At 38.3% G+C, this 16,364-nt stretch overlaps 2 protein-coding genes across 2 annotated transcripts; one reads left to right on the plus strand and one right to left on the minus strand.

The window, feature by feature from the left end:
• Positions 1 to 583: 583 nt before the first annotated feature.
• Positions 584 to 5,989, minus strand: LOC116258613 (phosphoglycerate mutase-like protein 4). Its single transcript, XM_031635843.2, has 7 exons — positions 5,307 to 5,989; positions 4,917 to 5,034; positions 3,850 to 3,900; positions 3,664 to 3,774; positions 3,243 to 3,374; positions 1,979 to 2,054; positions 584 to 998 (listed from the first exon to the last, which is right to left on the minus strand). The coding sequence occupies exons 1-7, from the start codon at positions 5,612 to 5,614 to the stop codon at positions 775 to 777; spliced, it is 1,020 nt and encodes a 339-aa protein (XP_031491703.1). The 5' UTR covers positions 5,615 to 5,989; the 3' UTR covers positions 584 to 774.
• Positions 5,990 to 11,887: 5,898 nt separating this feature from the next.
• Positions 11,888 to 13,003, plus strand: LOC116258525 (protein MIZU-KUSSEI 1). The gene has a single exon (XM_031635700.2). The coding sequence runs from the start codon at positions 12,197 to 12,199 to the stop codon at positions 12,860 to 12,862; it is 666 nt and encodes a 221-aa protein (XP_031491560.1). The 5' UTR covers positions 11,888 to 12,196; the 3' UTR covers positions 12,863 to 13,003.
• Positions 13,004 to 16,364: the final 3,361 nt, after the last annotated feature.

Raw genomic sequence — 16,364 nt, forward strand, 5'->3', positions numbered from 1 at the left:
AAATGGTTTCAGGATGTAGGCCGAAAAGAGAAATAATTTGAGAATTCAACATGAATGTCCACACAAACTCAACAACTGCAAATGAAGGCCCAACATATTGCCTTTGGCACCATAACATCCCCACTATAGCAGCCTATCTTGAAAACGAACTGCAGCGAAGCGTTCGGACTCTAAACGCGAAATACAGGAACGAGGCAAAGATACATGCTACCTCCAAAATCTATCAAGGCAGACTGTTGATTTGTTTTCAGCCCTCGCAGTCAGTCTTTCAGCTCACCAGAACAACTTTCACGGTCTAGATCATCTATCAGTTACCAACTTTAACATGAACAAAAACTATTACGAACTACCGAGTTATAAACCAAAGAAACTATGTTAGAAAGAAGAAAGGTGGCTAAAGTTGCCCATCCATTAAAAATGGTTTCACTAGGACGGTTACTTTAAATCTCATCAAGGAAAGAAAAGAGATGACTCGACTCCAGGTATGTATGTGCAATAAATCTGTGACGCAGGCGTTCGTTCTTAATGATCCAATGGTCCGCATGTGTATGTTGTCAGTTTACAGATAGGCTCACCCACAAGGTTACTAAAACTAGTATGTATAGAAAAATTGCGAGTCACATGAACTACGCATCTTCCCTGCTTATACAAACAAAGATAATCCATCATGAAGAATATGTTGAGTGTGATAGCACAATCTTTCTTAACGGTGCATATCACTGAGAATTTATTACGCTGTTATTAGGTAGCAGCACAGTATCTCCCTTTCTAAGACTACCCAGACGTCCTGTCACCGCCAAAAGCATTTCCAAGATATCCAACGCCATCCAGGTGGCTAACATCTCCCCAGCTTTTGATGCTCCACTCCATTTTGTCAGATATGCGAAGGACGTTGACAGACACATTGAGTATCTTCCCTCGCCTGGATCCCCTGGGGGCGGCACGATTGAAGAATTCTCTTATCACACCACCATGGGTCACAACTACTATCCGCTGCCCTGAAAGATGACAATCGGCACAATTTTGAGGAATTGAGAATGGAGACACAAGCGCCCTACGAATTTTGAAGAACACATCTAAAAAGGTTTGACAATAATAAAGAACAAACCTAACATTTCGATATTGTAAAAGACACCCCTAATAACCGTCAAATAAACCTTAGCCTATAAAGTATAAACAACTTACCAGTAAAAGGACTAAAATGCACTTGATATAAACAGATTCCGATGATGATTAGTTTGCGATAGTTTCTTTAGCTATACCAAATAATATTAAAATTTTATGCTTCATTAATATCCAAATCAGTTGTTTGCAATAATATCAAAGTCAGTTGGTGAATATTGTTCCCATGAATGCTGAAGAGTTGTGCGAGAAAATTTAGGTGCATTTGCAAATTTGTATATTTCTCTTGTTTTTTATGGGCAAAACAGTAACTCTTAAACACGATGATCTTCAGATCTATGTTGATTTATGTTTTTTCCAACCCATAATATGAATAATATAGAAACAGATCGTCAAGAGGCCAAAATTTACGTTGGACAATGACATCATTGAGAAAGCAGAGTCCTGATTGACATGGTTTCGATACATCATTTGTGATATTCCATGAAGCCACTGTGAAAAAGAGAATCAAGGCCACAGAGTAAACTCCTAGGAATTTTGGTGGTGATGTATTTGACATGCAGGCTCTTCCAAATACAATTGTTATAGCTATTTGCATGGACAAGCTTTCAGAAAGGCAGCACAAAGTATAGGGATGAGGGAGAAGCTCAGAAAAAGGATGACCTTGAAAGCATGAAACTAATTTAGATTGACAATGAGATGAATTTTAGGAGCCGTAGGAATTGTCTTGCAGTGAAAAATACATTATAACTCACATCCACCAAAAAGAAATGTATAATCAGGAAACACTTTTATATACAATACAAGTTATTGAAGGAGATAAATTTTACTAGTATGTTTTGTGGGGCATTCTTACCTAAGTGACCACTTGCAATCCTTTCCAGGGCAGATATACATCGGTCATGGAATTGTTCAACACTTTCACCTCCACCCTAAATAAGAAGAAAGAACCTTTGGATTAAGCCAAATGTTTAAAACCTAGTCGACTTCCTATTCCTGCACAGCATACATATTAAGAAAGCACATAGACTTCAATCATAAAATATTATTGAACTTTTTTGGAGAACTTATCCATTCAGAGAACTCATGTGCATTTTAAAGTGTAGATCCCTCTAAATCAGGCGTGCATGGGCTCAATCCGTATTCAAATGGCTGACAAGGTCGTCCCCACCTTCTGTGACTGGAAATACACTCTGCACTCAATAGCCACTCCTGCACTCGTGAATGTTTTTGCTCATATCCTACCTTTCTCAAATAACTAGTTTCAGGATTTGTTTCTGGCAGACTCACCACCATTTAACTCACTGAAGGTGATAACAAGAGGCAGCATATTAAACAGGTAAACAGATTTGTACTATATTTTGGTCTTGGAAGAAGGAGGCATTTCATAGTATATGCTCAGCATCGTTAAAGACTTGGTCGTACATGATATAGGCTATGATCACCTTTCCTATTCTGCTGCAGCTATAAATCGACGACATAACTATACTAGATTAGCTACATGCACAACAATAAACATCCAAATTTTGTATTTCTCATGTGCATGGAAGGCAGTGAAAAACATTAAGCATAACACAGAAATATAAAAAACTTGTCATAATCACTGTAAAACCATTTGCAGTCTATGTCAAATGGCTGGTGCGAAAAGTCCTTTCATTATTTTCACCCTAAAAACACATTAAAGCTATTCCTAGATATTCATTGTCATTGAATAGAACAATTCCCATAATTCAAAGAACCCAAGAATTGGCAAAAGAATTGGATGGAAGTAGCTTATAAATTTTTTTTGTTCTTGTAATGGCATCTAAAAAATAAAAATTCGATTTTTCAGGGAAGTAAAATCTGTCCTTTTACATGCTTGTCTTGAAACATGATTAGTCATCACTATATGGCAGACTTTCAAATAAAAGTCATGGCCAAATAGCAGAAGGTCGCTGTGCGTCTAAAAACAGAACACATAATCTGCGTTACATTGAAGTTGGTAATTCTGTTCATGGTCATTCTTTCCCATGGAAACCTCGACATTACAATTAAATGTATAACTCTAAAATACGCATAGCATGTGAAAGAATGTGCTTCAGCAATCATATTCATGGATGAAGCTAAATTACAAAACTTACAGGAATCTCAAGATCAGTCCTCGATGAAACAAATGTTTCATACGCTTCTGGAGCAATTTTGCAAGCATCACGGAGCACTACACCTTGTAGGTCTCCCAAATGCCTTTCCTTGAGTCCTGGATCTAGTATAACCTACAATAAAAATTTACTCATTAGTATATGCATGATTTTGACCTTTTCCAACATATAGGTTTGCCATGCATGGGTTGGTATATACATTTTTGGCAGTAAAAGTTGCTTCATTATGCGTTGCATGCAAATGTGAATCCTTAGTACTTGTGGAAGCTCATTAAGATAGTCATGACATCTCCAGCATACTAAGTTCACCTGTATGCGACTCAGATAAGTTACAGGCCGCACATTTTTTTGTCAATCTTACAGTATTAGCAAACAAGTTTTAGAATATTGAATTTTACAGTACCTCAACTGACTCACACTTTTTTGATATCAAGTTGGCAGTCTCTGCAGCACGCTTCAAATCAGATGCGTATATTGCTGCAATCATGGGATCTTTCGATAGTCTTTCACTGAGCTGCATAAGAATATGAAAAGATGCATTAGACAATAAGCATAACAACCATTCCCACTTACTGGAACTCATACTCACAGCCATTGCTTGTCTTCTTCCAAGATCATTCAATTCTGAATCCAGATGTCCCTAGAATGACATTGCCAGAAACCATTATTTGCTAATGAAAAAAATGAGCTACAAAAGAGTCTAATGAAACAATAGAAACAACTAATCAGGAAAATATCGATAGAGAAACAGCAATTTTGAAGCGAAGGAAAAAAAAAGAAGTATATTTGATTTGGAAAAACACATCTAACATGGCAGGAGCAAGTTTGGAAAAGGACCCTGGAGTTTCTAGAATTGAAACCTCAATTTTAACAATAAATTGCATAATCAAGTTAAATCTGCATCACTATTGTATGCTGCGCAGGATTGAGTAAGCATGTGTACAACATGTTAATTATCGGTTGTCCTTAATACTTTATGTCAAAAAAGGAAATTATGTTGATTGTCCGTTGTCCTTAATACTTTGTGGCACAGGAAAGGAATGGTAAGTTGCAAATTTTTAATATTGCGGGTGAGGTTTAAGTTATATTGTTGCTTGCTTAGCAGAAAAATATGCTCCAAATCCAACTCCTTCAATGAGAAAATGTAAAACTCATATGTAAACTTCGTAAGCAAAGTCCATTGATTGACATTACATTTTTAAACATGCACAAGCGAATTTTGTTTAACCAAATAACCGGTGTTCACAAAATAAACGTTGCAATCACAATTTATATTTCAGATCTGCAAGTCATACAGTACAGCATTGATAATTAAAATCTTTCATTCCTTCTCCTGTTAAAAGAAGCGCATCCTCACTCTCTCTTGCCAAAAGGTGTGTAGTGTAGCTTCTCCCTGTCGCTCTCTCTTATATGTATATGTATACGTGTGTGTGTGTGTGTGTACAAGCGCTAGAATCCTTATGCGAGAAACTTCGTTTTATTGGTTATAAGGAACAGGGTAATCGTAGAGTGAAATATGTAAAAAGGGTTTATGCAACACATCGGGGTTGAGCCTCATAATTTTGCGAGAAACATTGTTTTATTGGATATCACAACGATAGTAGTCATCTGGCATTCACAGAAAGGATCCGAATAGTATAAGAAAGCAGGAATCACCTGAATTCTCCCACAAGCATTCCACGTTGTCTCTCCATGGCGGATAACCACGATCTCGGTGACATTGGAAGGAATGGCGCCAACTTCGCCGTCCGTTTCGTCGTCGACAGGCGCACACCTGCAGATACCAGAAGAAAAGGGAATGGTTTCAAACGTAGCACTCCATTCATCACTTGAATGAAGCCAATCCCGGAGGTCCTATTCCGCCTGAACTTTCCACATAATCCACTTGCAAACAAGAGACCACACCATGAGCATGATCCCCAAGAAAAAGAAAAGCCACAAAAGTCGTAAACGTCCTAGAAAGCAACTCGACAAAAAGACGACAAAAAAGAAGCCAATACCGACGATTCAACAGGTAGCGTAAATAGGAAGGACAGGAGGTCTGACCTCGAGCCAGAGAGAGCTTCATTGGTCGAACCGGCCATCTTGACGACAGGAGGAAGAGGCGGTTGAAGGGTGGTTACGCTTACCGGCCACCGGCGGGAGGCGAGCGTCGCTTCGGAGGAGAAGCGGAAGTGGCCGAGCAAGCGAAACAGGGGAGCTTCTTCCGGGGCGACGCCGGCGTTTAACACGAAGAAACAGGCGGAACTTGTAGGCGATACACGTGGTAAAGTCGAAGAAAATGGACAAGATGCTTGCGTTGGTGAGACGCGAGAATAGTAGGAGCTGCGCACCACATAACCCACGTCCGCCATGGGGACGACTTATCAAAGGCCACGATGTTCCAGATCTTCTATGGTTTTCTTCGAAGGATTCATTTTAGTTTTGTTCCCTGGTTCTGAGTTCGAAAAACGCAGGCCGCTGATGTTGGAAGGACTCGAATAGCTCGACCCAATTTCACTGCGTCAATCACCCCCTTTGGTATCAGTCTTTGAAACCAAATCCAATTCGTTGAAATTGAAATTCCCTTAAATCTCTTTTGCTTTCACCAGGTCTACACTCATGAGGAGCGTCCTCAAATAGAAGAACACCAGAAATTTCTTCTCTGTAAGTTTCCGTCTCTAGCGTTCTTCTTCCTCTCATCCTTCGTTTCCTAGACATTTCACGTACCGTGCATCAAAACCATTCTTGTGGACTCGCCATTGGCATTTCACACGATAGAGATACATTATTAATTACTCAGGTCAAGTCTTCTCCCACCCATCTTTCTACATATATAATGAAAATGAAAATTCTTTCGAAAGCTCGTATTACATTCAAGTCAATCTTCAACAACCCAATGACTAAAAGCATCCTAGCTAGGGGATAACCCAGATGTCAAAGCTACCTCTTTCCTCTGTGGGTCTACTTCGGAACCTAAGTAAAACATAAAATGTATCCTTTTCAAAGAAAAAAGAAAAACCCCTCAACCAGGGAGGAATAGACGATTGAAAAGAGTGGTCAAATCGAGCATGAACTTCACCCTAATTCTAAGTTGCGTTTGATGACACCTTCAAAAATATTGTTTTGTGACAACAAACTGTTTTGACAACATGGTTTTCATGTTTGGGAAGCAACACGAAAACAATGTTTCAAATTTAAGTAATCCCAAATGTGTTTTGACAACTCTTCTTTGGAACATGGTTTCTCTAGGTGCTTAATTCCAAAGGGAAAAATCCTTTCGCTCAAAACCGGAACGCCATTTTTTTTTTTTTTGAAAGGAAAGGGAAAACCACCGGCGGCAGATAAATTTAATCGGTGCCGACACCTCTCATGTGATCCAAATTTCTTTACTAATTTGGCCAAAAGAATTTGGAGTCGCATTGATATTTGGTTGCTTCCGACCCATGTATGAAATGGCTACCGTGTCGTTGGATAGACTTGAATTCCTTCCTTTACTAATAAAGGAAGAAAAATAGTTTAGATAGATCTATATAAGTTACAACACGACTAAAGATATCAGGTCCTAAAGTAACAACAAACTTTACACACGATTAAATTAACTTGACCCAATTCCACGAGCTAGGTCCACCAAGATGTAAACAAAGGAGAGCCCTAATTCATAACAAATCCGGTATATCATAAAAAAAAAGGCATTTCATACATAGACTTTTTTATATAGACTTTTTTTTTATTAATTACAATTTTTCATATAGACTTTTTTTACATATCCGGTTTACTAATTCTACTTTTTTTTTATATATAAACTTACTAATTCATCTTGTTATTGCAATGGATTAAGTGCATATAAAGCTACAATGCATTAGCCTGGGTCTGGGTCTGGTGTAGGTACCCTATATGGTTATACCTAGTCAAACAAATGATAAAATAAACACAAGCTAGGGTGGACAGTTGCCCACACCAGCCCCAGGGTAACTCCGCCACTGCCTGTATATAATTTTGTACACAAGTTTAACTAGACTTCATACTTAGAGATATAGTTTTACAACTGAAAATGACCATGCATCTTAAAGGGAGTTGGTGCAATGGATGAGGCAGATGTTGCTAGGCGACCAACTTTCATTTCAAACTCCCATGACATCAATTTTCTATGTTGTAAAAAGAGATGATAGTACATGCAAATTGAAACATCACATGAATGTCATTTTGAAACACCAAAGCAGTCTTGATACCACAAGGTAATCAAGAAAAGGTTGATACCACAAGGTAATCAAGAAAAGGTGGGGGCTTAAGCTTTAAGAGAACTATAATGAAATACACATCTTGCTCACCTAAAACTGAAGATAACCATGCAACACTATTAATAACACTACTCTCTTAGTCATCCTAATCATCATATAATCGCCATGGAAGATCATGTAATAGCCACCTTCCATGAGACATCACCAACATCATCGGACACTGTTCTCGATCTAAGAAGTGCAAATCCGACTAGAAAACCTCCCTCACAACTCTTAACAATTTTGACCAATGGTTCAAACAAACCATAAAGAGGCCAGCAAAACCATGATCCTTGTTTATCTTTTCCTAGAAACCCCTTTTTAGAAAGTCATTTCCTATAAAAAGAAAGGATTTTGGGTTTCTACGACGATCATCGATATCTTAACCAGGATCTTGTATCGATAATTTCTGACCCTCAAAATATAACTTGCAATGAGAAAGATACGCTGTATTCTAGGTCAAATGTAGACCGTCCGACGTAAGACATTTTTTTTTTTAAATGTTGAAACTTGATGGCAGTTTTTCTTAATTACATACAGGTGTTCCTAAAAATTTAAAATTATCTAACTAGTGCCCTTTAGCCAAAGTTTTCTTACTTTGCACCTGTGAACCATGTTATCAAAATGGGTGTGAATGGCCCGATTCAAATAGGTGGCCCATTCAAAAGTATCCAATGCCAATTTTATTTTATTTTTAGTTAAGTTATAAATATCTTTCGTTAAAAAAAAATTAACATCTATTCTAAATCGTTGTCTGGTTCCATATAAAAACCCATGTTTACAACACTACTCTGTGTTTTGTGTAGATACTTCTTTTTTTGGCAATTAGCAAATTCGGTTCAACTTACACGCAGGTTGGAACTCCTCATTAGGTTGACTGAACTATAGTTTCAATCATTAAAAAGACGACAAAGTATAATGTTTCAAAATTTTTATATTAGACTAAATAAAGAAATTTTAAATTACATGTAAATTTTTGTTTTTTGAAAATTTGAAGGGCATGCCCCCCCTGGCCCCTTCTTACACAAATCAAAATTTGACAGCCCAACATGTGATTGCTTAGAGTTTTAACTATTAAGAATATGGAATCTTTAAGAATAACAAAATTTTTGGGTCAAAAAAAAAGAGATATAAAAATGCAACATTAGGACTTTCTAGGAGGTCATTCATCTCAGTACTTTCACCGGAACATGATTAACTTCTGAGTTACTATGCCGGTACAAAGATGATATAAATACAAAGATGATATAAAGAGAAAATGGAAAAAAGAAAAGGCGATCGGTCGGATCGAAAGAACTAAAAAACGAGCGCTGTAAAGTTGCACGCGATCAACATCAAATATCAAACCCCATGATTTCATTTTTTATTGAAAAGAAGTTCCAACCATAAGAACCAGGGCACCTTCCGCCATCAACTTCTTCTTTATTTGTTACTTTTTTGGAAAAGGAGCTTCCTTGCATGTGCGTTCAAGCTTCGATTTCGCCTTCCGAGGTGATTGCTCAAGAAAAAGTATAATTTTTTGGACCGTCACCAATCATCAAGTTTCCATTTAACTTCGATCAATCATGAACCCAGCTCATCTCATCAACATAATATATAAAGGTCCTCTTTTTGGCCATTTCAGCTCTAAATCTATCACCTTCTTTTTTATGCCAAGCTCGAGATTTGAACCCGTGATCCTTCGAGGTGGCGCCTCACCCATCACGTTTGTATTATATATATCACTAAGGCCAAAGCTTTGTTCAAGGACCAGTTGAGAATCGGACTTGCTTCAAGAAAAAGTAGTAAGGCGACAAATTTGGATTGCTGTGGAAATGGATTGAAATAATATTTGCGTTTGTTTTCTTTTGTGAATTGGTTTTCATTCTTTCACACCGTTGGTACATGTTGGCAACTTCGGTTTGGTGTTAGATTAACCGTAGTCACGCAATAAATGTAAGAATGTGTTAATAATTGGTAAACATTGGTTCTTTTAGTTAGCTGTTGGAGTAAATATAATTAGGTGACAGAAGTAGGAACAGGTTAATAAATTGGACACAATACTCATCTGGACCTTTATAATCAGCTAACAAAAGTAGGAACAAGCTAATAAATTGGATTGACTTGAGTATACATTGGATCTTTAATTTGCATTTAACTAACGCGGATCATCTAAATCAAGTAAATGGTTGAAAAAAAAACAGAAAAATCTGTAAATAAATATTAGTTGACCAAAATATCTATCACATTTTTATCTTAACCATTCATCATGTAGGATTAGGGTTGGTTCTTTCTTTTAGAAAGGTCCAAGAGGGCATTTTACCGATCAAGCTGTTGGGGAGACACATCATACGCCGGGGTGGAGCTTGAATTTTCAGGAGTAGGCCAAACGGTTCATCAAACTTATCTGGGTAGGACCAAACTAAATCCGAATATAAAAAATACAGTACCTAACCAAAAATTTTCAATTTTTGTAATGTATTTTTTTTTTCAAGTAGTTGAGGCGGATTAAGCGCGCCCCCTTGCCCTTGATCATACGGCTCCATCTCGGAATCCGGACCTCCTTTTTGACCAACGGTGCAGCTCACCCACTACAAAGACTGACTAGACAAAAAATGACAGAGTCCCAGAGGCAGACAGTCTTTTGAAGCTCTAGAACTAAGCCGAAAACCTCACTTGCCAGCACGACAACAAACACATATTAGCAACAAGGAGTAAACGGGGACCGAAGACAGTACATGTTAGATGGTTGGGTGACTCTAATTTTTAGGGTCGCCATGCAAATTATATATATATATATATAATTAGAAGCATGCTTCGGAAACGCTTAGCTGCCCAGAGGGCAGCTGATCTGACAGATCAAGCGGCCGGAACTTTCCTACCGCTAGTGGGCAATAAAAATCACATCTTTTTCAGGGAGGTTGTATAATTTTTCCCAACATGGAATTGCAAACATCCCTTGCGCTTGGATAAGCGACTTTATTTGTAGGCCAGGGCCTATATGACCCTTGCACAAGTGGTTCCTGTAGTAGAGAGGACCCAATGGAGTTGTCATAAAGGTCCAACCGGCTTCACGACAAATTCAAAATATGGAAAGATGATGGATACGCATCAAAAATTGAGCTGTCCATGGCAAATATCTGTTCCTGGACACACGCGTGGGTGGCAACAAACATGACTAATCAGAAGGCTGCCTTCTCAACTCCGACGCTAAGTCATGAAAGTCAGCAATTATCTACAAAATGCAGAAGACTTAAAGAGCAGAAAAAAATTCACATTCAATCTCAGTTTTACACTGCTAAAAACTAGAATTCGTGTTTATGTATGAACAAGAGTCTCTTAACTTAGAACGAGCAGCTCTTGTACTTTTGATAAACATTTCAGAAAAAAAAAAACAAGTGTTGGGATCTTTACAGTAGTAAGTCACGAAGTCCATCTGCTCTTCTACCAAGAACAGCAACTTGATTTGTATGGGTCAAGTGCAGCTTGCAAGTTTTCTATGAGATTCATAAGATAATGCAGTAATTAACTTGATGCCCTCATAGAGCTTGCAAACTAACGTGATTATATTATCAGCAGTCAAACTGCTATTACCAATCACGAGTTCAATTTACTCAGTTTCTGAATCAAAGAAAAGAGTGGTCAGTTTAAGACTCCATTACAGAAGAAATTTCACCCTCTCTAATTTGGTAAAAGAGTCGTGCACCCATAATTCTCCAAAGCCTTTAGTTTTAATGGTCTCTTCTAGACAGTTCTTCAAATGTGAGACCGTCATCATGCTTGGTGGACCCTGCTTTGTGCGTGTTCCTTGCTGTATCTTCATTCTCTTTTGGACTGGCAAACATGGCGACAGAAAGAAAAGAAGACGCTGCATCAGCAGCAAGGGCTTTTCATCTGATCTACGGAAATGAAAAAAAAAAGCTGGTGATGGGGATGATGCTCATGTGAGAGGGACAGAGCGAGTGCATGTACATTGATTTATCATGCGTTCCTTTTTTTCTCCTTTTTCTGAAATGTACCCTCATGGACTTTAAGAGATTGATTTTACAGTAATCATTGGTCAGATCTAATATCGATCTTACATGGTCATTTGGATCGCTCAAATATGATAAGACTGCCAGAATTTAGCCTCCAAATCATAAATGTTTAATTAAAAAAGCATGTTTATGTGTGTGAGTATCCACAGTATCGGATCAGAAACAAGTGAATATATTTCCACGACCATGTGTGTGTGCAGTGCTGCAGATATGGGGATGCAGAGAGAAGAGGGAGACCAGAGTTTCTCATTTGATCCATATAGAGAATCATAGGGCTGGTGATGGAGGTAGTGCTGATGGGGTCAATGATAATCAGGGAAGCACATGCCAAGCCATAATGCACAGTGCTCTTTGATATATTTTCTTTCACAACCCTTGGTGGTCCATACTCCATACCTTCTCTTTTTCCCATTCATACTTGGGCACAGAAACTTTGCCTTTCCCGATTCACAACTTGGGTTGCTTTCTTTCATCCCTTCTCCCCTTACTAATTCAAGGATTCCTTCAGCCCCATACATGTTATATATATGCACTCCCACATGCCATATGGACTTGCTGAGTGACCCCTCTAGTGCTCCACTAGGCCCTGCAACTTTCTTACCACCCTAACCAGTTTGTTTCCCCTGTTTGCTGCCATCCTTCTTTCTCCATACTCCCAAAAATGGAGATTCAATCTCGGTCACCTCAGGCGATGTCGCTGCTGCGCCACAAGACCGATAAGAGGTCGAGAACAAGCCGGTTCTTCGGCTTGTTCAGCTTCAAGTTGTTGCCCAAGCTAACCACTGGGTGCAAGATGGTCTTCATGCTTGGCCGGCCTCGAAGTGCTCTGTTTACTGGCAAATTCGCCACCGGAACCCTGTTCGGCTATAGGAGAGGTAAGGTGTGCTTGGCCCTGCAGGAGGATCCCACATGTTTCCCTATGTTCATGTTAGAGCTGCCCATGTCTACCAGTGCATTGCTTAAGGAAATGGCTTCAGGCCTAGTGAGAATTGCTCTGGAGTGCGAGACTAGGACTCACAAGAAGAGGCTGCTGGAGGAGATGGTGTGGGCAGTGTACTGCAACGGGCGGAAGACAGGCTACTCGATCAAGAAGAAGCAGATCTCGGAGGAGGAAGAGACTGTTATGCAGATGTTGCGCGGGGTGTCAATGGGTGCCGGAGTTTTGCCGTGCCAGCAGCAGGAGAAGGAGACCGCCGACGATGAACTTACGTACCTGAGATCACGATTCGAGAGGGTGATCGGGTCCAAGGACTCGGAAGCCTTTTACATGATGAATCCTGATGGGAACTGCGGTCAGGAGTTGAGCATCTTCTTCGTTAGGATGTGAAATTAAGAAAGATATACTATTCCTTGATGCTTAACCAGTCCTTGATTTGTGTGTACATATGTGAATTGCTCTTCCTTTGATTGAATCATAACCAAATGCTTTTGACATTCAATGAAATTCTTGCTTTCAGTATTGCTATTATGGATGATAGTAGTGGACGGAAAGAATTGTAATGACTATAAATTGAATTCTGAATCTGTCGGGAACTGCGATCCTCTGTCATGGGAACCTAATTTCACCTGATATGTCGATCAACCCCGATGTCAATATCCCAAAGATTGAACATCGAAATCATCAGGTTTCTCGATTCTCTTGAAAGGAATCCTTCCTTTCTTGCTTTGTTGAATGCCTTGTTTTGTATACCATCTAAGTTTTCTGCTGCTTCCTGATGGGTCATTTGTTTGCAGGCGCAAAAATCTTACCGACAACGAGATTTCCAGGGGGAAAAAATAATCATGGGCTCTAGACATCTTGATCTCGTCAACCGAACGTCTCAAAAAATTTTTAAGTGGACAGCTCATGGACAGATCCCATGCGATTTCTTGTGCTGTTCTCACTTGACTGCATCCGTTACTAGATGGGTTTCCATTCTCTACTGCCTATCACCTTGGTAAGATGAGTTCCACACAGAGCGACTACCAGTGGGAGGACATGCCAATATTTAATATTTTTTGTTTGTAATCTTCGTATCGTTTTCATATATATCCATAAACTGGTATCCTGTCTTGCATATGAAAAGAAAAAGAAAAAAAAAAGGATAAATTAAAAGTAGATCGCTCATACTAGGCGCAATTTGATAACTGATAACCTCGGATTTTAGATTCTCATGATTTAAGAACTGTAGATTTAAGATCAAGACTCTCTCCCTCTGATATGAAATCTTTTTTCAATCTTTAGTTTGATGGACCATAGATTTTACAATGGATTTTTTATCGAATCAACAAAAACGTGTCACGTCTTATTCACATCAGATCCGTGGATTTTAAATCGGGAGCGATCAAACATGCCTTTAATGATTTTTGGTGCTGGTAGAATGTCAGATCAAATCTAACCCCATATAGGTGTAATTTGCAAGGTTTATTTGGTAACAGTTTAATCCTTGTATTAGGTAGAGTTGTAGTTTATTTGAGACGAATGATGTGATGTCCAGTGGGTTGTCTAAACGTCAACTTCAATATTGTTCAATTGTTCTCTAAAAGTGAAGAAAGTATTTGCATCAACTTCCACATAGCCTTTTAAAGTGTTTACAAATCATGGCCATTGTATAATTAGAAAAGACCAACTAGCCAAGTAAATATCTTACCAATTCTATACCACAATTCGCAAGATATCCAAAGTTATTCTTTTCCTAAGTTTGATGCTTTACCTTGCCTGGTGTTTGTATAAATGGAGCTTCTGGAGTAGGGTCTTAATTATTCAAAGAAAAAGAAAAATTACAAAATATAGTAGAAAAAAATAAAACTAAAACGTGATTCCCATTCTCCAGATAAACAAGCAAAAGAGCAAGCTACGAAGAATTGTTGTGAAAGCATACTAAATCGACTCAACTGAATTGAATCAATGATCTACCATGGGTACCATAGGTCATGCTTTATCTATTAACCTTAATTAATTAAAATTCTTTTCACCTTCTTCAAAAATATATAAATATATAGTAATATTTTCTAATTTGATTTAAGGCCGGCCAATTCAAATAGCCACTGAATCCATAGCCTAACCAATTGGTTCAATTTAGATAAGAAAAGAAAGAACTTCGAAGAACCAAGTTCCCCAATCACTTGAGTTGGTTTAACACATCAGAAGTTTAGTCCCGTATCGAAGATTGTGAATGATCTTCAATGGCTTATAAAAGGAGGCCATTAATGAGATGATCGTCCTGGTTCCTAACCTTTTTAAGGTTGAAGCCAAAATTGCTAGGAGGTAGGTTGGGATCTGTCGAACCAGGGGCCCGAGCCCAAGAGTGGGTCGGGTTGTTATAGTTGGCCTCTAGGCTCTATTTAGGAGCTGAAAGTGTTAGTCCTTAAGCGTAGGACTGCATGTGTCATTAGCAAATTTATACATTGCAGGTTGTCTGAGAGATAAGCCCGTAATTGTGATCAATTGGGTTGAGTTTAATTGTCATTTTTTAAATATGAGTAATTAAATATGTGTGGATGCCATATATGGATTTTTAGGTCCATAATGAGTTGGATATAAGAATTCACTATAGATATACTACTGCAGTGGTGCTTATAGCCATATGTTTTTTTAGATTAGTTCCTCTTCTTTCCATAAGAGACTGTTATTTATCTTGCATAAAGGCTGTGGAAGAGTTTGCTATGAATCAATGTCTTTGCTCTGATGTAAAACGCAATCAAGATTTTGAAATCCATTGAAAACAGTAAGGGATTTGGCGTCACCTTTAGAATTCTTGTCTTCCGAACAGCCACCGAAGTTGACTAAGATGACCCAACATGCCAAGCTTTAGCATGTAAAACTCATGGAAATTGTCCACTAAATTTTGGAAGGCAGAAAGGAATCTGTGCCTGTGTTAACCAGATTCCAATCTAAGAAATAAAAATTTCCTCTACTAATAAGTCAAAATGGGACATTTCTCTTATCTTTTTGATGAAACAAAGGTGCACCAAGGAAGTGATATTAGGGGTGAACACGAGCTGAGTCGAGCCTGAGTTCAGCCAGCTCAACCAATGAAACCTCAAGTTCGAGCTCTAGAATAGCTCGACAGAAGTAGTTCAAGCTCGACTTGGTAGTTATGTGTACAGCTTGAGTTCGTCCCAATTAAGGCTCGACCAACTCGTTTGAATATATGGATCATTACTTTGCCATAAATAGAGCTTTACTCGATTAAGGCTCCACAAACTTGAAGAAGCCTTTGTAAAAACTTACATACTTAATTAATGTCAATATACTGGTTTTTTAATTAAAAAATGAGTAGGATATTTAAAAAATCGCTACACATCATTTTTTAGCCAAGTCGAGATTTAAAAGTTCGAGTTCAGTGAACTCGAATTCAACTCATTATTTGAACGACTCATTAAGCAAATAACTCGGCTCGAACTCGTTCACGAGCCAAGCTTTAACGAGTCAAGCTCATCTCATTGTTCACTCTTAGGTAGACATAGAATCTTCAAGACTGATAGCACATGATTACTCTTTTCCAAATGATAGGAACTAAGAAAACTAAAAACCAGTTCGGTAGATCAGTTTAACACGGTGATATAAGACCGGCTCCAACGGGGTCAGCCTTGTTGTGCATGCCTTTAAATCCATAAATATTAACAAAGCAACACAAAAATATCAACATTTTTGCTTGTAGTTGAAGCCAATCTCTTCAAAACTGAGTTTTCACATATTTAAATTTCGTGTTGGAAGTAAAAAGACATTTGGCCTAAAAAATGACATTTAAAAATGTCACTAAGGATGTCAATGGATTTGATTCAAATCGAATGTATACCTTACCATATCCACTTCTTAGGATATCTATGTATATTCGAAATATATA

Source organism: Nymphaea colorata, chromosome 8 (genome assembly GCF_008831285.2).
Source record: "Nymphaea colorata isolate Beijing-Zhang1983 chromosome 8, ASM883128v2, whole genome shotgun sequence".
Classification (NCBI taxonomy): domain Eukaryota; kingdom Viridiplantae; phylum Streptophyta; class Magnoliopsida; order Nymphaeales; family Nymphaeaceae; genus Nymphaea; species Nymphaea colorata.

Coding starts and splice junctions, on each gene's coding strand:
- LOC116258525 (XM_031635700.2), top strand. CDS start 12,197: ATGGAGATTCAATCTCGGTCACCTCAGGCGATGTCGCTGCTGCGCCAC.
- LOC116258613 (XM_031635843.2), bottom strand. CDS start 5,614: ATGGCGGACGTGGGTTATGTGGTGCGCAGCTCCTACTATTCTCGCGTC. Junction 3,375..3,663: donor AAAAGTGTGAGTCAGTTGAG/GTACTGTAAAAT, acceptor TTTTTATTGTAG/GTTATACTAGATCCAGGACT. Junction 2,055..3,242: donor GGACTGATCTTGAGATTCCT/GTAAGTTTTGTA, acceptor CTTCTTATTTAG/GGTGGAGGTGAAAGTGTTGA.